The following is a 20,202-nucleotide window of genomic DNA, read 5'->3' on the forward strand; positions in this document are numbered from 1 at the left end:
ATCTCACACACAAGTGAACACACATGCTGCATGCTCAACTCACATGATTTAACGCACTTTGCATTGAACCTGCTGAGGGTGATTCTTACCTCTGTGTGACAGGTTGGTGTTGCTCTCTTTGTGAATGCTGCTTGGGGCCACTGAGCCCAGTAGGGGCGTGTGCGTGGATGTTGATGTCTGACTGGTGCTGCTGAAACTGGTCTGTGTACTTGTGGCAGCAGGTGTTCGAGGGTGCTCAGTGGAGGTCCCCCTGGGTTTCTGGTGGGGTTCGGCTGTTGCCAGGCGCCTGGTTGTTGTTGTGAGTGTGGTAGAGGCAGCAGTAGTGGTGGCTGTGGCTGCTACCGTTGTGGTGGGAACAAGTGTGGCTTTTGTTGTTGTGCTCGCCATGGTGGTTGTGGTAGATGTAGTGGTTGTAGTAGTAGTAGTAGTAGTGGTGGTGGTGCTGGTAGGAACTGCTGTTGTTGTTTTTGATCTTGCTCGGACTGCACAGTAGAAACAGAAACGTAAACATTGGCATTAGGTAAATCCAAGATGGACAGATACAGTGGAGGAAATAATATTTGATCCCTCACTGATTTTGAAGTTTACCCATTGACAAAGACATGAACGGTCTGTAATTTTAATGGTAGGTATATTCTAACAGGGATATCAAAAACGTCGAGAAAATCACATGAAAAAGAGGTTTCAAATTATTTTGAAATTCATTTAGGGAAATTAGTATTTGACCCCCTATCAAAACATGACTTGGTACTACTTGGTGGAGAACCCCTTGTTGGCCAGTACAGAGGTCAGATGTTTCTTGTAGTTGATCACCAGTTTTGCACACATCTCGGGAGGAATTTTGGACCACTCCTCTTAGCAGATCCTCCCCAAAAAATTAAGGTTTTAAGGCTGCACCTTGGCAACTCCAAGCATCAGCTCCCTCCACAGATTTTGTAGGGGATTTAGGTCCGGAGACTGGCGAGAGCACTCCATGACCTCAATGTGCTTCTTCTTTAGCCACACTTTTGTTTCCGTGGCTGTGTGCTTTGGGTCATCATCATTCTGTAAATCCCATCCATGACCCATTTTAAGTTTTCTGGCTGAGAGGAGGAGGTTGTAACTCAGGACTTCACAGTACCAGACTCCATCCATATTTCCCTCAATGCAGTGAAGTGCAGAGAAGTAAACATTAGCATTAGGTAAATCCAAGATGGACAGATACAGTGGAGGAAATAATATTTGATCCCTCACTGATTTTGAAGTTTACCCATTGACAAAGACATGAACGGTCTGTAATTTTAATGGTAGGTGTATTCTAACAGGGATATCAAAAACGTCGAGAAAATCACATGAAAAAAAAGTTTCAAATTATTTTGCAATTCATTGAGGGAAATGAGTATTTGACCCCCTATCAAAACATGACTTGGCACTTGGTGGAGAACCCCTTGTTGGCCAGTACAGAGGTCAGATGTTTCTTGTAGTTGATCACCAGTTTTGCACACATCTCGGGAGGAATTTTGGACCACTCCTCTTAGCAGATCCTCCCCAAAACATTAAGGTTTTAAGGCTGCACCTTGGCAACTCCAAGCATCAGCTCCCTCCACAGATTTTGTAGGGGATTTAGGTCCGGAGACTGACGAGGGCACTCACTGACCTCAATGTGCTTCTTCTTTAGCCACACTTTTGTTTCCGTGGCTGTGTGCTTTGGGTCATCGTCATTCTGTAAATCCCATCCATGACCCATTTTAAGTTTTCTGGCTGAGAGGAGGAGGTTGTAACTCAGGACTTCACAGTACCAGACTCCATCCATATTTCCCTCAAAAGACACACCCCCAAAGCATATTTCTTCCACTTCCATGCTTGACGTTGGTGATGGTGTTTTTGGGGTCAAAGTCCGAATTCCTCTTCCTCCAAACACGTCAAGTCAAATTGATTCCAAACAGCTCGATTTTGGCTTCATCTGGCCACACCACCTTCTCCCAATCGTTCTCTGAATAATTCAGGTGTTCACTGGCAAACTTCGGACGGGCCTGTACATGTGCCTTCTTGAGCAGGGGGACTTTAAGGGCGCTGCAGGAATGTAATCCATTATGGCGTAGTGTGTTACCAATGTTTTTCTTGGTGACTGGTCCCATCTGCCTTGAGTTCATTAACAAGCTCCTCCCATGTACAGTAGTTCTGAACTGATGCCGAACCTCTCTCATGATCATCGATACCCCACGAGGTGGAATCTTGTGAGGAGCCCCAGATTGACGGAAATTGTTTCTTCCATTTTGTAATTATTGCACAGTTGTCTCCTTCTCACCCAGCCTCTTGCCAATGGTCTTTGTAGCCCATTCTATCCTTGTGCAGGTCTACAATCTTGTCCCTGATATCCTTAAAAGTTCTTTGGTCTTGCTCATGATGGAGAGGTTGGTATCTGATTGATTGATTCTGTGGACAGGTGTCTTTATACAGTTAACACGTTGCAATACTTTAGGTATCTTTCATACAGCTAACGAGTTTAGATTAGGAGTACTTTCTTAAAGTGAGAGGACTAGTCTGTGGGAACCAGAATTCTTTATTGTTGGTAGGGGATCAAATACTTATTCCACTTAATGAAATGCAAATAAATTTGTATTTATTTATTTTTTTAATGTGATTTTCTTTTTGATAATCTGTCTCTTACTGTTAACATGAACCTACTGTTAAAGTTATAGCCCGCTTATGCCTTTGTCAGTGGGTGAACTTACAAAATCAGTGAGGAATCATATAATTATTTCCTCCGCTGTATTTAATCACAATCAGGTTTCACTGTGTCCTGCATTTAACCACACTTTGTATTGTTAGGCCCAAAATGACAATATTCATATCTGGCTAAATCTTCAGTTAAAGTGAATTGTTGAATGTTGAAGAAAGTTGGACTAAACATGTTGATTAAAAATACTCACATTACAAGTAGAAAAAAAATTGACCCAATAAGCCAATAATATAATTCTATATACAATAAAAAAAATATATATTTAATTTTTTAATTGTATATAGAATTATATTATTGGCTTATTGGGTCAATTTTGAGGACATATCCTTTGCAGATAGAATGGTGAATTAGTGGTTTGCATGTCGGTGTCACAGTTAAGAGGTTCAGGGTTAAAATATTGGCCCAGGCCCACCTGTTTGGGTTTGCATATTTTCCCCTGTCCTTCTACAGGTTTTCTCAGGGTAGTTCGGCTGCCTCCCACATCTCAAAACACTTCATGTTAGTTTAATTAAAGACTCTTAATTCTCCATTGGTGTGAATGCTGTTGCTAATGATGTTTTGTCTACAGTGTATATGTGCCCTACAAATGACAACTAGTGCGGTGCACCCTGCCCCTTGACCAGCAGTCAGCTGGGATAGGGTGCAAATGAGGACAAGCTGTATAGAAAAGTGATAGATGAAAAATCTTTTGCACTGGAATAAATGATACCCCGGTACAGAATGATGTCTGAAGAAGTATACAAAAAATGTTTTGTTAGATGACTCTAAATTGCCCGTAGGTCTGAATGTGAGTGCGAATGGTTGTTTGTTTGTGTCCTGCGATTGGCTGGCGACCAGTTGAGGATGTACCCCGCCTCTCGCCCAGCTGGAATATATATATTACCACCGTATTTAATGAAGAATGATAAGCTACCCACAAATGTATCCCAGAATGCAACTTTATTACTGTTGTATATGAAAACAGTATGTTACTGTCAGAATTTGCCTTTTTTTTTAATGAAGTCTAGACTTGCCTGTGACACATCGCCTCATGTCTGGTCCCAGCTCCATTCCATCCGGACAGGCACACGTATATTTGGGGGAGTGGTCTGTAATTTGGGGTGCCTTTAAACAAAGGTACTCACAGCCACCATTTGGAAGACTCCCCATGTTACAGGCGTCAGGGGCTTTAAAGGACACCCACGCGCACACACGCACAGACACACACACACAAAATAGATTTAGTTTTAGAACTGTACGACACACTTAAGTAACATAGAATAGGCCATAACATCGTTTTACAGATTACAATAATATACATTATATATACCATAATTCCAGTGAAAAAACATAATTTCTTATGTATTTAAATACACTGTCAAAATTTGTGGATGCTAGTGTTTGGTGAAGAGAGACAAAACTGCGTAAATCCAGTTGAGCACAACTGCTAAGTAAAAGTAGGAAGGAAGAAGAAAGTGTCTATTAAAAATTGAAGAGCAGCCCTACTTTTGAGTTTAGGTCAGTACCGTCAGCATTAAAGTATAAGTGGAATCACCAACAACTTAGTGTGCGTGGGTGAATGTGAAGGAAACATAAATGAATTCATCTGCAGGTCTTTCACGTGTGGTCACTGAAAGCATACTGTTGACACATTACAACCAGTATTAGGAACTCTTTTAAAAATACCTGGCCAAGATCAAAAGACAACACCATCTATATTACTTAATCAACAGAAAATACAATGTGTGCATAAAATCATGTAATAACCTGAACTTGATAAGGGAAAACCAACTTCAAAGGTATCATTTTAAAAAAGTTTATGAAATACAGTAAATAATACAGATCATGATAGAGGCTCAAGCTATGCTGTACCTGAGTATCCAATCCATGCAGATGAATATAAATTACATTTACATTTTCTGATGAAGGTAGGGAGTTTCATTTAACAAAGCACACAGATCATTGGATTAGTGTAAACGAATAGCTGCTGGTGTGTTGACTTGTTTGTTAATGATTTGAGGTCTGTCTAGCTAAAGGAGCTGGCATATCTTAAATTGTCTGTCTTATTTATTGCTGGTTGCCAGGCTGTGTTCTATGACTTTCCTCAGAATAAAACAGAAAGGGATATAAAGTGGATATAAAATGTCTACACATCTTTGTTCAAATGCCAGGTTTATGTGATACTGTATTTAAAAAAGATTAGATTAAGACAAGTCATTAAAAAAAAAAAGAATCACAATTAATGTGACCTGTGTAACATGGAAAACTCAATTGAAAACAAAAAGTAATCTTTTTGAGAGGATCAGTAAAAATAAACAACTCAGATAACCTGGTTGTGTTTAGTTGTACAGGTTATAGGTCACAATCAGGGGCGGGGTGTCAAATGGGAATTTCGGGACAACTCCCGAACGGCCGGCCCATTCCAGGCCGACCAGGTCAAGTGTCTTTTTTTTTTTTTTTTTTTTTTTGAATAGGCTAATTCCTGCATAAATTCCGACACATACAGCCATCTTTTAACAAAACATAATTACAGACTACTATTTGACAAATACAAGATGACTTATAGGGTAGCCTTATGTCAACAAAGCCGTGCACGAGCGCATCGGTCGCGTGCGCCGTGCACGCCAAGCTGTGTCCTGGCTGCCAGCTGGACGACCGGTATAGATTATAGCTTGCAGGCTGTAGCATGTGTTTATGATTTCTGACTTCATCGGACCCTTGCTGTTGTGCCGTGCACGGTGCAACCAACAATTGTTGTTAAGCAGCAGACGAGCCCTAAGCGGGTTGTCTCCGCCCCCTACCCCCACACCAGACGTGAACCAAAATGTGCAAAGCTGACAGATATTTTCAGTGGAGGAAGGAAGGTTAGTATTTGGGGCTTCGTTGCAATGCAGGAGGAAGAAAAAAAAATTCGGTCTTCGATTGTGCGCACCGGGGCCTCTCCATCTAAATTCCCGGGCTGAATTTTGGGCTCAGTACGCCCCTGGTCACTATAATGGTGGAAAAAGTTTGGACATGTTTTATATTGGTCTCATTTTTGCATATCACAAAAACCTGGCATTTGAAGAGGTGTGAAGACTTTATATATCCACTGTACTATGGCAAATTGGCCATAGTAATGGCAATCCATAGCCTGGAATAAGAAAAATTAACAAAGTTGGGATCTAGTCCCTCAGTCTCAGTTTCGCTGACAGATGCAAGATGGAACTCAATGTGCCGATTGCTTTTTTGAGCGGTAAGTTGAGATCGGGCTGTTAAAACTTTTTTTTATGCTCAAATACTGAAATATTCACATCTCTAACCGAAGACTAAAACATTAAGTTCCTTATGTCAACTGGAAAGACACCAGAAATAGGTCAGGTTGTGGTCGTTCCTGCCTCTAACATGTAGTTTTAGGGAGCGGTACATCAAGGAATTCATATGAAGTCACGCAATAAGAAAGCTTTCCACACAAATGTGCAGGATCAATCTATGAGATTAAGAGATAAATAAAGATTGGCAAACTCTGGACGTACGATGTGGCGGAAGGATCACTTCTGTGCCCTTCTAACTCTCCTTGTTGTCCCGCCCCCCCCAAAAATAAAACATGAAAGCCAAGATAGATGAAAAACAAATAAAATATATTTTAAAACAGGCATATAGAGCACAGGATATTACATTCATTTATGATGAAAGCAGAAGCCAAATGACATACAGTGGGTACGGAAAGTATTCAGACCCCCTTAAATGTTTCACTCTTTGTTATATTGCAGCCATTTGCTAAAATCATTTACGTTCATTTTTTTGTCCGCATTAATGTCCACACAGTACCACATATTGACAGAAAAAAACTGAATTGTTGAAATCTTTGCAGATGTATTAAAAAAAAAAAAGCTGAAATATCACACAGCCATAAGTATTCAGACCCTTTGCTCAGTATGTAGTAGTAGCACATATTGAGATAATACAGCCATGAGTCTTTTTTGGGAATGATGCAACAAGTTTTTAACACCTAGATTTGGGGATCCTCTGACATTCCCCCTTGCAGATCCTCTCCAGTTATGTCAGGTTGGATGGTGAACGTTGGTGGACAGCCATTTTCAGGTCTCTCCAGAGATGCTCAATGGGGTTTAAGTCAGGGCTCTGGCTGGGCCATTGAAGAACAGTCACTGAGTTGTTCTGAAGCCACTCCTTCGTTATTTTAGCTGTGTGCTTAGTGTCATTGTCTTGTTGGAAGGTGAACCTTCGGCCCAGTCTGAGGTCCTGAGCACTGTGGAAAAGGTTTTTGTCCAGGGTATCGCTGTACTTGGATGCATTCATCTTTCCTTCGATTGCAACCAGTCGTCCTGTCCCTGCAGCTGAAAAACACCTCCACAGCATGATGCTGCCACCACCATGCTTCACTGTTGGGACTGTATTGGACAGTGGCTGGTTTTCTTCACACATGCCACTTAGAATTAAGGCCAACAATTTCAATCTTGGTCTCATCAGACCAGAGAATCTTATTTCTCCCCATCTTGGAGTCCTTCAGGTGTTTTTTTAAGCAAACTCCATGCAGGCTTTCATGTGTCTTGCACTGAGGAGAGGCTTCCGTCGTGCTACTCTGCCATAAAGCCCCGACTGGTGGAGAGCTGCATTGATGGTTGACTTTCTAGAACTTTCGCCCATCTCCCGACTGCATCTCTGGAAGGGTTCTGGTTGTCCCAAACGTATTCCATGTCAGGATTATGGAGGCCACGCACTCTTAGGAACTTTAAGTCCAGCAGAAATGTTTTTGTAACCTTGGCCAGATCTGTGCCTTGCCACAATTCTGCCTCTGAGCTCTTCAGGCAGTTCCTTTGACCTTATGATTCTTGTTTGCTCTGACATGCACTGTGAGCTGTAAGGTCTTATATAGACAGGGGTGTGGCTTTCCTAATCAAGTCCAATCAGTATAATCAAACACATCTGGACTCCAATGAAGGTGTAGGACCATCTCAAGGACGATCAGAAGAAATGGAAAGCACCCGAGTTAAATATATGAGTGTCACAGCAAAGGGGCTGAATACTTATGGCCGTGTGATATTTCAGTTTTTCGTTTTTAATAAATCTGCAAAAATTTCAACAATTCTGTTTCTTTCTGTCAATATGGGAAATATATGAGGAAAAAAAAAAGCTTAAATGATTTTAGCAAATGCCTGCAATATAACAAACTCTGAAAAATTTAAGGGGGTCTGAATATTTTCCGTACCTACTGTATGTACAGTATGTGAATATGTATATAGATGAATTAGTATGTGGTGCTGTTTCAACTATGATTTAGCAAATTATATTAGAATGAATAACTGATTAAGAGGAAAAAAGGAAGGGACTGGGTTGGCTGAGAAATATCGTATCTTCACAGCAATTCAGGGGCTCATTTAGTCTTGCTGAACATGAGTGTTTACCATGCTTTTGTTGGCATTTTGAAGAAAACATGTTTAATTGCTGTGATATGTCTTTGAGCAGAAATGTCTGACTTATAATGAGACAATGCAGTTAATTCCCTACTGACAAAGGTGCTTTGAGCTTGGATAAAGGAAATGAGGCATGAAAATATAATCTCTAATTGTCACTTGCCAAATGCAAAGGACCATGGTGATGCACTAACACAAGTTTGTCACTCAAATGACACATCCATCTTGGAAGAAACTGAAGCACACTGCACTCACAAATCTGCTCATATACAACAGCTTCTTTGTTCATCGCTGAAGAAAATGGTAACATTGGCCAAATAATTAATTAATGCTGTTTACAATATTCACTATGCACGGTAGCCGACTGCTTAGAGCGTCTGCCTCACAGTTCTGAGGACCGGGGTTCAATCCCCGGCCCCGCCTGTGTGGAGTTTGCGTGTTCTCCCCATGCCTGCGTGGGTTTTCTCTGGGCACAGCGGTTTACTCCCACATCCCAAAAACATGCGTGGTAGGTTAATTGATGACTCTAAATTGCCTGTAGGCATGAATGTGAGTGCGAATGGTTGTTTGTTTAAATGTGGCTGGCAACCAGTTCAGGGTGTATCCCGCCTCCTGCCCGAAGATAACTGGGATAGGCTCCACCACTCCCGCGACCCTTGTGAGGATAAGCGGCTCAGAAAATGGATGGATGGATGTAATGTACTATACAACATCTTACTTTTGAAATAGGTAGTGCTGTGTAAAGAAAACAAAAGGCAATAATTTGCATGTATCAATGCAATAATGTGTGCAGAGTGGCCCACCTTTTGGCTGCCTCTGCTCATGGAACACCACCAGATCCAGGGGATTGTTGAGGTGCTCTGCTACCTTCGACACATTGTTCCCCGTCAGGCGGTTGGCGCTATATATTGCTTCGTTCTCCAAGTCGGTCCAGTATACGCGATCCTGGACAGAAAAAGGAACAAATTAAGCCAAACAATTATTTATCCCGAAACAAAGGCGCATGGCACACTGTACCCGTGTAATTCTGAAGATGGAGTTAATATAATTAGAGACTATGAACTGACTGAAAGTGCGGTCATTTCATTGCCATCGCAACCACAGATATAGGACAAACTTCAAGTAGAAACATACTCCTTTGTTCCTTGATAAAATGCACCTGTGGGATTTCAGTGCAACTTCCCAAACCTCTGCAGCAAGGCTCTTCAAAACAATGCTGAAGGCCCAACACATTCCACCATCACAGCAGACATGATGCGGACGTGAAAATGATTGCCATGAACCACTTTGGATTTTAAAGCAGTTGGTTTATTGTGTTAGAGTTTGGGTATGTCATTTTTTTCATTAGTTCATTAATACATCAACTCTGATTTTTGAAGTGACGATATGTCAGTTCCTCAAACAAGTATGGATACTTTCTGTACAAAATCAAAGTGTGAGGCTCTTCCTTGATATAGCTCTTACAATCTTTAGGTTATTTTTTTAATGAAAAATATCTGTCAGCATTTAATTATAATTGTAGTTGGAAGGTCGGGTGATGACCAAATAACTAAAGATTTAGTACAGTCATTTAAATTTAACGGTTAGTGTCTGCTCTCTGCAGCCTGGCTAAATTGCTATTTGCGTTGCACTCACCATTTCACATAATTCTGTAACTCTGCATTTTTAATCTTTTACGGTATTCCTATCATCGACCGAATTATTGTGGATCAAACACAGACATGGTTTGTGAATCAAAGTGAATCCTATCAGTGTACGTCAGACTGGTATGGTCAAAGCTCTATTTGTTTGGGTTGGACTTAACCTTTCTGAGCTGCATTTAAATGTTACCCTTTTCAGATAACCTTTACTCACATGACAGTAGTGCTGACACACAAAGAAATAAATATCAACCATGTTGATATGAAGACATTTATTCATTCAATGGTTTTGTCTCTAAGGACAACTACCTGCCTGAGAGTGGATTTTTCTCCTCTTTCTCATGTAACATGTGAAACTGTCATATTCCCTTATCCTGAAAGCTACAGATGCCTTTAACCGGATCAAATACAACATTTCATGTGTTGAACGACAGGTCAAGTTTTACACATGATGAAGCACAGAGCCATTTGAGAGAGAGCCCCCTATCAGTTGCTGCAGGGATGAGAGTTAACCTGAATGGATGTGACTGTTCCAACCAACCTTGATGATTGGTTCTTCCCCAAAGGAACCTTCTAGAAAAAAAAAAATGGGCATCTATCTGCAAGCTTGCAACTTGTTTCTATTTCTATTTGAGGCCATTACTTCAAGAGATGTTTTTACATATCTGAAATGTTGGGAGTGATCAGTAGATTAAAATTATTCTTTAACTAGAGTGCTAAAAAATGAATAGGATGTTGAGCTGATCCACCGCTTCTCACGTCTGAGTGTTTACGTGTATGGCTTGATTGGCAGGTACATTCCATTTTGTCCTACTGAAAAGAATGACTTTTCTTATTTAGAATTCATATGAAAACATTTATTCATTAATTTATCTTCCGTACCCCTTATCCTCACTAGTGCTGCAAGCGTGCTGGAGCCTCTCCCAGGTAACTCTGGGCGAGAGGCAGGGTACACTCAGAACTGGTCGCCAGCCAATCGCAGGGCACATAGAAACAAACAACCATTCACACTCACATTCATACCTATGGACAATGTACAGTCTTCACTTTACCTATCACGCATGTTTTTGGGATGTGGGAGGAGTACCCACAGAAAACCCATGCAGGTACAGGGAGAACATGCAAACTCCACACATGCAAGGCCGGATTTGAACCCGGGTTCCTCAGAACTGTGAGGCAAATGTGCTAACCAGTTGATCACTGTGCCGCCACATACACGATAAAAATTAACATACACATTGGAGGTGTCTTCTCATGAGAATTAAGTGACTTATTTCCAAATAATTTAGGATCTTAGGCACTACGCCACAAGATACCCACATGTAAATACATTAATTTACTTTACTTTTGATTCCCTATTAACTTTGAAGTGACTCACTTTGCCCAGGTGCAAAATGTACCTGGTCAAGAACTTGCTAAGGGACATTTAAACAAATATTATTTGGGGTATATCAATATACTTGAGGCCGTAAGTATCCTGTTAACCCTCTGTGCACCCATTTTTTAAAAAAAACATACTTTAGTTGTACGTTATATATTCGTTCCACCCTGGAAAAAGAATAGTTCAAATATATCATTAAGCACCCCAAATTAACTCAGTCAATGCCATTGACGGCTGTTGAATTCAAATAGCCATGTTAACACGGAGTATTGGCACTGATTAATATGACATTCTTGCCCATGAGTGTTTGCAAACTTGTGAAACTGTACCAATTTTTAGATTCCCCAGAATAAAAATTTCACAAATGAGCATATACTGTAATCTACAGTATATATTACATATAGTTAGTATGACAAAGGTACACTGTTCAGATTTCCAATGTTAGTTGTTAATGGGTAGGCGAGTTCACCACACACATTTTAGAAGTTGAAATCATTGTAAAAGGCTTTTTAAACCTGTTAATTTTTTTCCTCTGCGGCATGTTGGTGGCTTTAGGATAAATCAGTGCCTTCATTTCCCCTCTTGTCAGTGTTTGTTCCAACTGTTTACTTCTCCCTTGTTCTTCCTTTCCCCCTTCTCATCTTTGCCTATACACCCTTCAGTCAATCAGATAGGAGAATGTAATTACATGACTTTGAAGATGACACAGGAAATAGGACATTACTCTCTGCTACCATCTAGATTTCCTCAGGGCGTGGTGAGGTGGCATGAGGTTGACACACAGCCTGCAAAGGTTAATATCACTGTGCCCATGTGTGTTTGTGAAGGAACGAGGCATGCTCAGTAACAAGCGCTGTAATGTTTTATGGATAGTAAGAGTAAATAAACATTCGGTACTCATAAGAAGTTTGAAGATGTTGTCTCATGAGGAAATAACAGATTTGATGTTAACAATACAATCACACACTGACAACTATATTAAGATTAGGTAAAAGATGTATGTATATACTGTAACTTGAAATGCCAGTAACATTAGCATAACATTATTGTCAAAATTACTGCATTATTCTAACCTATAAATTGTTTGTTTGATTTAGGCCTGTGTATAAAACAGCTTTTTCACCTAGTGGGACCTCAGAACATTCTGCAGTCAAAAAACTTGTGATGTAAGATACTATTTAAAGAAAAACATGGTTCAAAATATTAAGTAGAATCCAGGACCTGCCTGAAAAAAACTCAGTGATATTTACCGCAAGTTTATTTATTTATGTATTTTTACACCCAATTTCTTTCAAGATTGCGTACCAAAACCGTACTGTGTAGAAAAAACATATACAGTCCCTTTCCAAAAAAATGTAAATATCATGGGAAAGTTTATTTATTTCCATAATTCCATTCAAAAACTTATACTTTTATAGATTATAGATTCAGGGCCCATAATTTAAACAATTTGAAGTATGTATTTGTTTATTTTTACATAATTTGGGCTTCCAACTCTTAAAACCCACGAAATCAGGAATTCAAAAAATCTGAATACTGTGAAGAAATCACCATTTACTTCTCAGTTTTTGACGGAAAAAAAAAATAAAAAAATTAGGGTCACATTAAATCAATCAAAATATGGTACTTTCAAAACGATATTTTAATCTTCAATACTTGGTTGGCAATCCCTTTGCTTTAATTACTGCCTCGATGCGCCGTGACATTGAGGCAATCAGCCTGTGGCATCGCCTGGAAGTTATGGAAGCCCACATTTCTTCTTTGTTTTTGGGTCTGGTGCCCCTCATTTTCCTCTTGATAATACCCCATATATTTTCAATAGGGTTTAGATCCGGCGAGTTGGCTAGCCAGTCAAGCACTGTGATGGCATGGGTATCAAGCAGGTTTTGGTGCTTCTGGCGGTATGGGCAGGGGCCAGGTTCTGCTGGAAGATGAAATCTGCATCTTTATACAGATCCTCTGCAGAAGGAATCATGAAGTCCTCTAAAACATTCTGGTAGACTGTTGCGGTGACCTTGGATTTAAGAAAGCAGAGTTTACCAACACCTGCACTGGACATTGCACCCCAAATCATGACTGACTGTGGATATTTCACACTAGACCTCAAGCAGCTTGGGTTCTGTTCTTTACCCATCTACCTCCAAACCCTTGGACCTTGAGACTTGTGGCTTACCCATCCTATGGAGGGTATCAATGATTGTCTTCTGGCCAGTTGTCAAGTCTGCAGTCTAATCCATATTGAACCCAACTGAGACAATTGTACCAAACTGAAGCAATTTAATGACACCTGGGGAAACCTGTGCAGGTGAGTTTAGTAGATTATTAGTGTGTGACACTCTGTTTGAAACATTTATGGCCTGCCAAATTTTGTTGCATTTCTTTACTGTATTCAAATTTTTTGAATTCCTGATTTCATGGGTTTTATGAGGTGGAAGCCCAAATTATGTAAAAATAAACAAATAAATTGTTTCAACCGTGGGCCCTGAATCTATGAAAGTTTAACATTTTGAATGGAATTATGGAAATAAATAAACTTTTCCATGATATTAAAATTTCTTGGAAAGGCTATGTATCTCTCTTCTTTGTCCGTGTCTCACTGTGAGCTGGACAACTACCGTTTTTACCCCGCCTCTCGCCCAGAGTCAGCTGGGATAAGCTCCACCACGCCCACGACCCTGGTGAGGATAAGCGGTACGGAAGATGAATGAATAAACAGATGACATATTGAATAGTGGAAAACTATCTTGTGACATTATAGTTAGAAAGTTATAAGCATGAATGTTACATTTCATGATCAGTTCCATTTAGCAACAAGTAGCTTTAATAAACGCTATAAATATCAATACTCCACATTGTAGTACAGATGTAATGTCTGGTGAATTTATATCCTTTGTTGTTCAGAGTTCCCAAGAGGAGCGCACGCCTATTGGTGACCCCGGCAGGCTACAACCTCTGGCCGAGTACATCTCTGGGTAACAGTCGAGGAGGTACGCTATGCACTGTATCATAGTCACATGATTTGTAAACAGATTTACACACAAACACATTTTTATCCATCCATCCATTTTATGAGCCGCTTCTCCTCACTAGGGTCGCGTGAGGAACGTGCTGGAGCCTATCCCAGCTATCATCGGGCAGGAGGCGGGGTACACCCTGAACTGGTTGCCAGCCAATCGCAGGGCACATACAAACAAACAACCATTCGCACGCACAGTCACACCTACGGGCAATTTAGAGTCTTCAATTAATGCATGTTTTTGGGATGTGGGAGGAAACCGGCGTGCCCGGAGAAAACCCACGCAGGCACGGGGAGAACATGCAAACTCCACACAGGCGGGGCCAGGGATTGAACCCGGGTCCTCAGAACTGTAAGGCTGACGCTCTAACCAGTAGTCCACCGTGCCGCCACAAACACATTTTTAGAAACTGTAAATCACACGTGAAAGCAAATTGAGTCAACTACCATGATTTACAGTAACCTGAAGAATAGCTGAACATACCATTATACTTTACTTCTGCTTTCAAAATGAGTTATTCATCAATTAGTTGTGTATGTATAGGTAATATGATGAAACAATTAAACATTTCCAGTCATAAGGGCCATCTGAGGGAAATCCTAACTACAATGTGGCCCGTGACAAGAATGTGTTTAACATCCCTGCATGTATATGTATGTATGTGTACAAGAATGAAAATAGAAGAAAATGGTACCGTATTTATTCATTAATGTTTGTGGATGGGATGGGTATGAGGAATTTTTTTAAATAGTTGTTTAAAGGGCTTTTATCTGTGGACATCAGAAAGAATAGATGCAATATTTGTAACAATCTAAAGCTAGTTTCAGAAACACAAACTCTAATCAGCATGTCCTGCTTTGCAGGAGAGAGTTGACAGACTGACTAGCAATCACATATTGTGAAAAAGAATTTTCTGCAACGTGACCCGAGCTCCATGTTTTGATGTCCACCACGAGACATCTGAGGAAGCTCCTCCGACTCGTCAGCCCCTGACCAAAGGAATGGTGTCTGCCATGACTGCAGACACATGACAAACCTCATGGAGACCATCTTGAACGAGGGAATTTTATGCAGAGCCAGATGAATGTTGAATGACATCCGGACAGATGATGATTGTTGCGACCCTGGAGAGAACAACAGACAATTTTGCCAAGATGGCCTATCGCCAATACGGAATGGGGAAAATCCCCAAGGACATTACATAGGTTTCAGACAAAGTAGACAACGAGGAACCACATTTCATATTTTCAAAGCATTGCTCCAGTAGACGTGAATTTTATATTACTTATATATAGTCCCAATATAGATTACCAACACGCTTGTTCGTAAATTCATAGAAAATGGAGGGCACTCTGCCTCTCTGAGCACTGCACTCATAGAATGCACATACCCAAAGTCATTCCGACATAGCAGCTATGGCTTGTCAAAACGCTAGCTACTGTATTATTAGCGAGCAATGCTATTTGGCTGAACTAGTTCATGCCGTACTAGACCGCGGCTGCGCAACACTATGACTATCGGTTCAAAGTTATATTTTTGGGAACTGCACATTCACTCAAAAATACAAGTACGTGATAGACTTACCCGTCGAGCAGAAAGGAAGCCACGTCGCTTGTGTCCATCAAGTTCCTCAGGGAGTCTGAGTTGACTCCAGCCACCTTCCGAATAATAGGTCCAATGTGTATCCTAGTTTGGTTTCTTTCGCTATTAGATTCCCCTTTCTGGTCTCTTCGCTCTGCTTTTGTTTCCTTGTAGAAGAAGGCAAACGAGGGATAGCGGACCCTCCCGGGCCACGCCTCCGGTCTGTACAGTGTCTAATTGGACAATTATCTCCGTCACGGAGACTTTTTTAATAATGACTATTAAATTAGAGGCATTAGATGAGGGGGATGAGTTTTCAAAAGATCATTTAAAAATATTTTACGGTCTGGACATGCAGAGTTTTAACATACAGGGCAAAAAGTTTTATTTCTTTCCTAATTGCTTACTTCACCTTGAAGACAGCTGGCTTGGATTCCAGCTTCCGCTACAACCCAGAAGTAGTGTACAAAATGGCTGCTTTAATTTTTTGGCAGTAAATACATTCCTGCAAAATGTACTATTCTTACAAATTAGAATAGTTTGCAAGCTTTTTTTCTTTATCTGGATAAAATGTTTGCAAATAGTGAATAGAAAAAAGGATGAAGCTAAATCAAGGCAACTCCTGGGCTTCGGTCTATTGGAACAGGAGCTGCATGCTGAGGGATCTTTAATTTAGTTGGTATGTTAAGCAGAACGGATCACAGACAAAAAGCATGGAGAGTGATCAATCTTCAGGCATGAACTTGCTTGCCTGCAAGAAACACACACACCCAACACCAGCACTGACAAACACACCCACACTCTCAGCTGGACATGATGAATGCCACCTCTTTTCCTTTCATCTTCACAGTGTGTGCAGCAAAACGAGGAATGAAGAACGTACGTCCCACTGATCACATTCCACCTCCTCCATCTTCACTCTGCTCGCCACTGGATTTCGTTCGAACCTTCTACGTATCATACTGGATTGGCTCTTTCAAACAGACTCGTTCCTGCCTAATCAATTCCTCCACATTAGTTTCATTGATATAATATATAATATTAGGCTTTACACAACCAGGATTTTTGGGGCCGATCACTGATCAGCGAATTTAAAAATACGATAACCGATCACCGATCCGATCACAAGATGGAAAAATGTGTCTATTTAAATGACCTGTTCATTTACTTTATATACTTCTGTGCTTAATTGCTCAAAACATTATATTTACAATAAATAATGTATCATTGTTCCTCTATTTATGCCAGTGAGGCATAGTGAGACAGAACAAATGAATGGCCTTCTATTAGAAGGCAGCAAGTAAATACAGTAATTAATGTATCATCTTTTTGTGACATATTTGTTTGTTGGTGTGCCATGAGATTTTTCAATTGTAAAATATCTTCTTTGGCTCCATAAAGGTTGGAAATCACTGCTCTCGTCATATCGTGTATTCTAATCAGTCAGGTCAAACCAACATCACAACATAACAGAAATAATGGGTGCTAATTTACTGTAATTAAATTACTTTATTTTGAATTAAATTACTTCACCCACTCTGAAACTTTACAGCATGATTCGACAGAACGGCGGCATGTTACGTCCAACCTTTCGTGGTACCAGTAGCTTGCTAGGCTACATAACATTTTATTGCCTGCTTGTGAGCCGTATCGTATTAAAAGTACGTTAACATACCTCAAGCAAGCCTTACACAAACGTCCTCTGCCGTCCTGAGCACCAGTGACCACCAAAACACGTTTTTCAACATTTTGTCCTTATAATACAAAGTCAGCGCGCTCCACTCTTGTTGTCGTCGACACGGTAACGAGTGTATCCGGTCGCATTTGAGTTGACAACATGAAGTCGAATGATCGTAAAATACGGGATGCGGTGGTATCGGAATAGAAGATTTTATTTCAGTAGTCTGACAGTGCAATCGTGAAAGACCAAAGTTGTCTGATCCACGCATTACGTGTTGTCTGTCTCAGACGTGTTGTCTGTCCCACATCGCCGACATTTTATTTGGTTTTTTAAATAACTTTATTGGCGGTCAGATATTTCCAATACTACGTCAAACGACACGCGACACGGCTAAAAATAATTATAATAATTTGGATCCAAATATACTGTGCGCGCGGCGACGCGGAGTAAATCTCTTTTGCGGAGCCGATCAATGATGTCATTGATGGATCGGTGAATTATGACATTAAAGCCGATCAGCCGATCAGCATAAAATGCTAATTACCGATAAGCCCAATAAAATCGGTGTAAAGTCTATATAATGTATAATACTTGTGATTAACCTGTACCTGAAAAACAGTGAGGGCAAAGGGGTGTCCCAGGTGGTGATGGGAAGACAGCAAGACTCTGCGGTTGTCTCCATTCAAATCCACACTGGACAGCAGGTGTAGCTTGGAATCCACCCAGTAGAGACGCCTATTGGACAAGTCTGGACATGGAGCAAGGAGCGGAAAAAAATGGAGCCAGTTACCAAGGAGAAAATTACAAAGAGGAGCGGTGAGAAAGCAATAGAGGTCATTCAAAAGAAAAAGTAAAAAAGCAGAGGGTGAGCAGTTTATGAATTCGGTGGCCAACTAGCGGCACAATCAATCATGTGTCACATAAGAGCTGAGGCCCATGAGTTGAGAAAACACTGATGTGATCGTAATAATGCAGCTTGACCTCTCTACTAGGGGGAATATATGTGCACTACACAAGCAAACTGATTAGGTCTGCTGCATTTATGTTCAACCTTCAATTTTCAATTTTCAGACCTCTTTACTTTGGGACCCATTTCTGTGTGGACACTGTAGGGCTTTGGTAAACTTGATATTAAAGAGAATTGTTTCTACTTGACAGAATAATCTTAAAGTGGTTCTGCTTGTTCAACAGGATTTGAAAAGCAATTTAAGGGGACCATATTTGTCACATACTGTAGGCGAAGTGAACAAACGTTATTTGGAAATTACATTTTCACAGCCAAAACATTGCTCCCACATACAGTAGTCTGAAAAATGATAAGGCTGTTGAACAACTAAATGCAATAGACACAAATAAATACAGTCCCATACAATAGCAGGAACCAGTGGCGTCGCCAGACCAAATTTAAAATGTTCTAAAGCTTAAATAATAATTAAATGTAATTAAATGAAATAATAAAATAAAATCCATTAAATAACTTAGTCCCTTCAATAATTTAAAAAAAAAAAATTCTTTTATTTCACTTTTTTATTGTATATATATTTTTTTACCAAAACAGTATTGAACAAATCACTATAAGGTGGCCAGAATGTAAGTTTGTGTGTGTGTGTGTATATATATATATATAGAGAGAGAGAGAGAGAGAGAGAGAGAGAGAGCTATATTATATATATTGTTTAGGTGTACCTAGTATTGTGGGTAATAGGGTATTTGGTGAATCACCTGATGTGTTCACTGTTCTGAAGGAAATCAGTGACCAGAGATGTGAAAAGTACTGGTATTCAGTACATAAGTAAAAGTACTGATAAAAACAACTCGTGAAAGTAAAAGTAATGAAGCCACTCTCTTAAGTAAAAGTACAAAGTAAACACAAATGTACTTCAGTTAAAAAAAAAAAAAAAAAAAAAAAAAAAGGGCGATTGACTGAAAGCTGTCGAGAATGAGCAACAGTTTGGTTTTAGCAGTGGGCAAATAAATGCATTTGCAATATTATATGTTAATGCTCAAACGTGACATAATTTACTGCCAGCGAGCAAGACTTTCTAAAAAGCTAACATGGTTCATTCACTGCAGGCACTTTTGAAAAAAGAGCCCAAACATATTCTTACCTTTGAAAGGTTATTCCCAGTTTGGAGTTCCCTTGTTGTGATTGTTCGACGTGTGTGCAACCGTATGCAGCGCAATGTGCAGGCATCCTTGTTATTTTGGATTCCGTCCACAGACACTTTACACCCACTAGCTTTGCGTCACTGTAGGCACATGGCTAAAAGGAGGAGTGTCGTAGCTACGATGTCTATGATCACTGCACTTGACTCGCTAACTTCTGTTTTTTCGGCGTATGTCGCGTGTTGCTAACTTTAGAAGGTTTTAAAAGTGACAAGCTAATTTTTAGAATGTAAGGATTAGAAAGCACAGATAAAGAAAAAAAAGAAAGGAGTAAAAGTAGTCGCCTGTAAAATAAATACTCAAGTAACGTACAGACACCTGAAATATCTACTTAAGTACAGTAACGAAGTTTCGTTACTTCCCGCCCCCATCAGTGACTGTAAAAAACAATCCAAGTCTCATCCCTGAGGTTTATAGTACACATCACCAACTCTGTTTTGCTCTGAAAAGTAATTTCTTTTCATTCGCATGTAGTGACCTTCCAATTCCACAGAGTGTGGCAAGTATGACTCTGTTTCTCCACAGGCAAGAGCAGCGGCAAAAAATTGGCTGTTGGTGCAGAGGGAGTTGAAAGCGATAATGGGAGGTAACGACAGAACAGAGCATATGGCTTATTAATTC

The 20,202-nt window shown here is 40.2% G+C and overlaps 1 protein-coding gene across 8 annotated transcripts in view; it reads right to left on the reverse strand.

The window, feature by feature from the left end:
• lrp8 (low density lipoprotein receptor-related protein 8, apolipoprotein e receptor) overlaps window positions 1–20,202 on the reverse strand; it is a 175,824-nt gene that overhangs the window by 20,538 nt on the left and 135,084 nt on the right. For all 8 annotated transcript variants that reach the window (XR_009789510.1, XM_061780495.1, XM_061780493.1 and 5 more), the window contains 4 exons: window positions 18,024–18,163; window positions 8,919–9,060; window positions 3,736–3,888; window positions 90–482 (listed from right to left, as the gene is read on the reverse strand). Coding sequence is in view for 7 of the 8 variants with exons in the window: in XM_061780495.1 (XP_061636479.1) it covers window positions 90–482; window positions 3,736–3,888; window positions 8,919–9,060; window positions 18,024–18,163 (828 nt within the window). In the remaining variant the exon portion in view is untranslated. The remainder of the gene's footprint in view (window positions 1–89; window positions 483–3,735; window positions 3,889–8,918; window positions 9,061–18,023; window positions 18,164–20,202) is intronic.

The sequence above is a fragment of the Phyllopteryx taeniolatus genome, chromosome 7 (genome assembly GCF_024500385.1).
Source record: "Phyllopteryx taeniolatus isolate TA_2022b chromosome 7, UOR_Ptae_1.2, whole genome shotgun sequence".
NCBI classification, from domain to species: domain Eukaryota; kingdom Metazoa; phylum Chordata; class Actinopteri; order Syngnathiformes; family Syngnathidae; genus Phyllopteryx; species Phyllopteryx taeniolatus.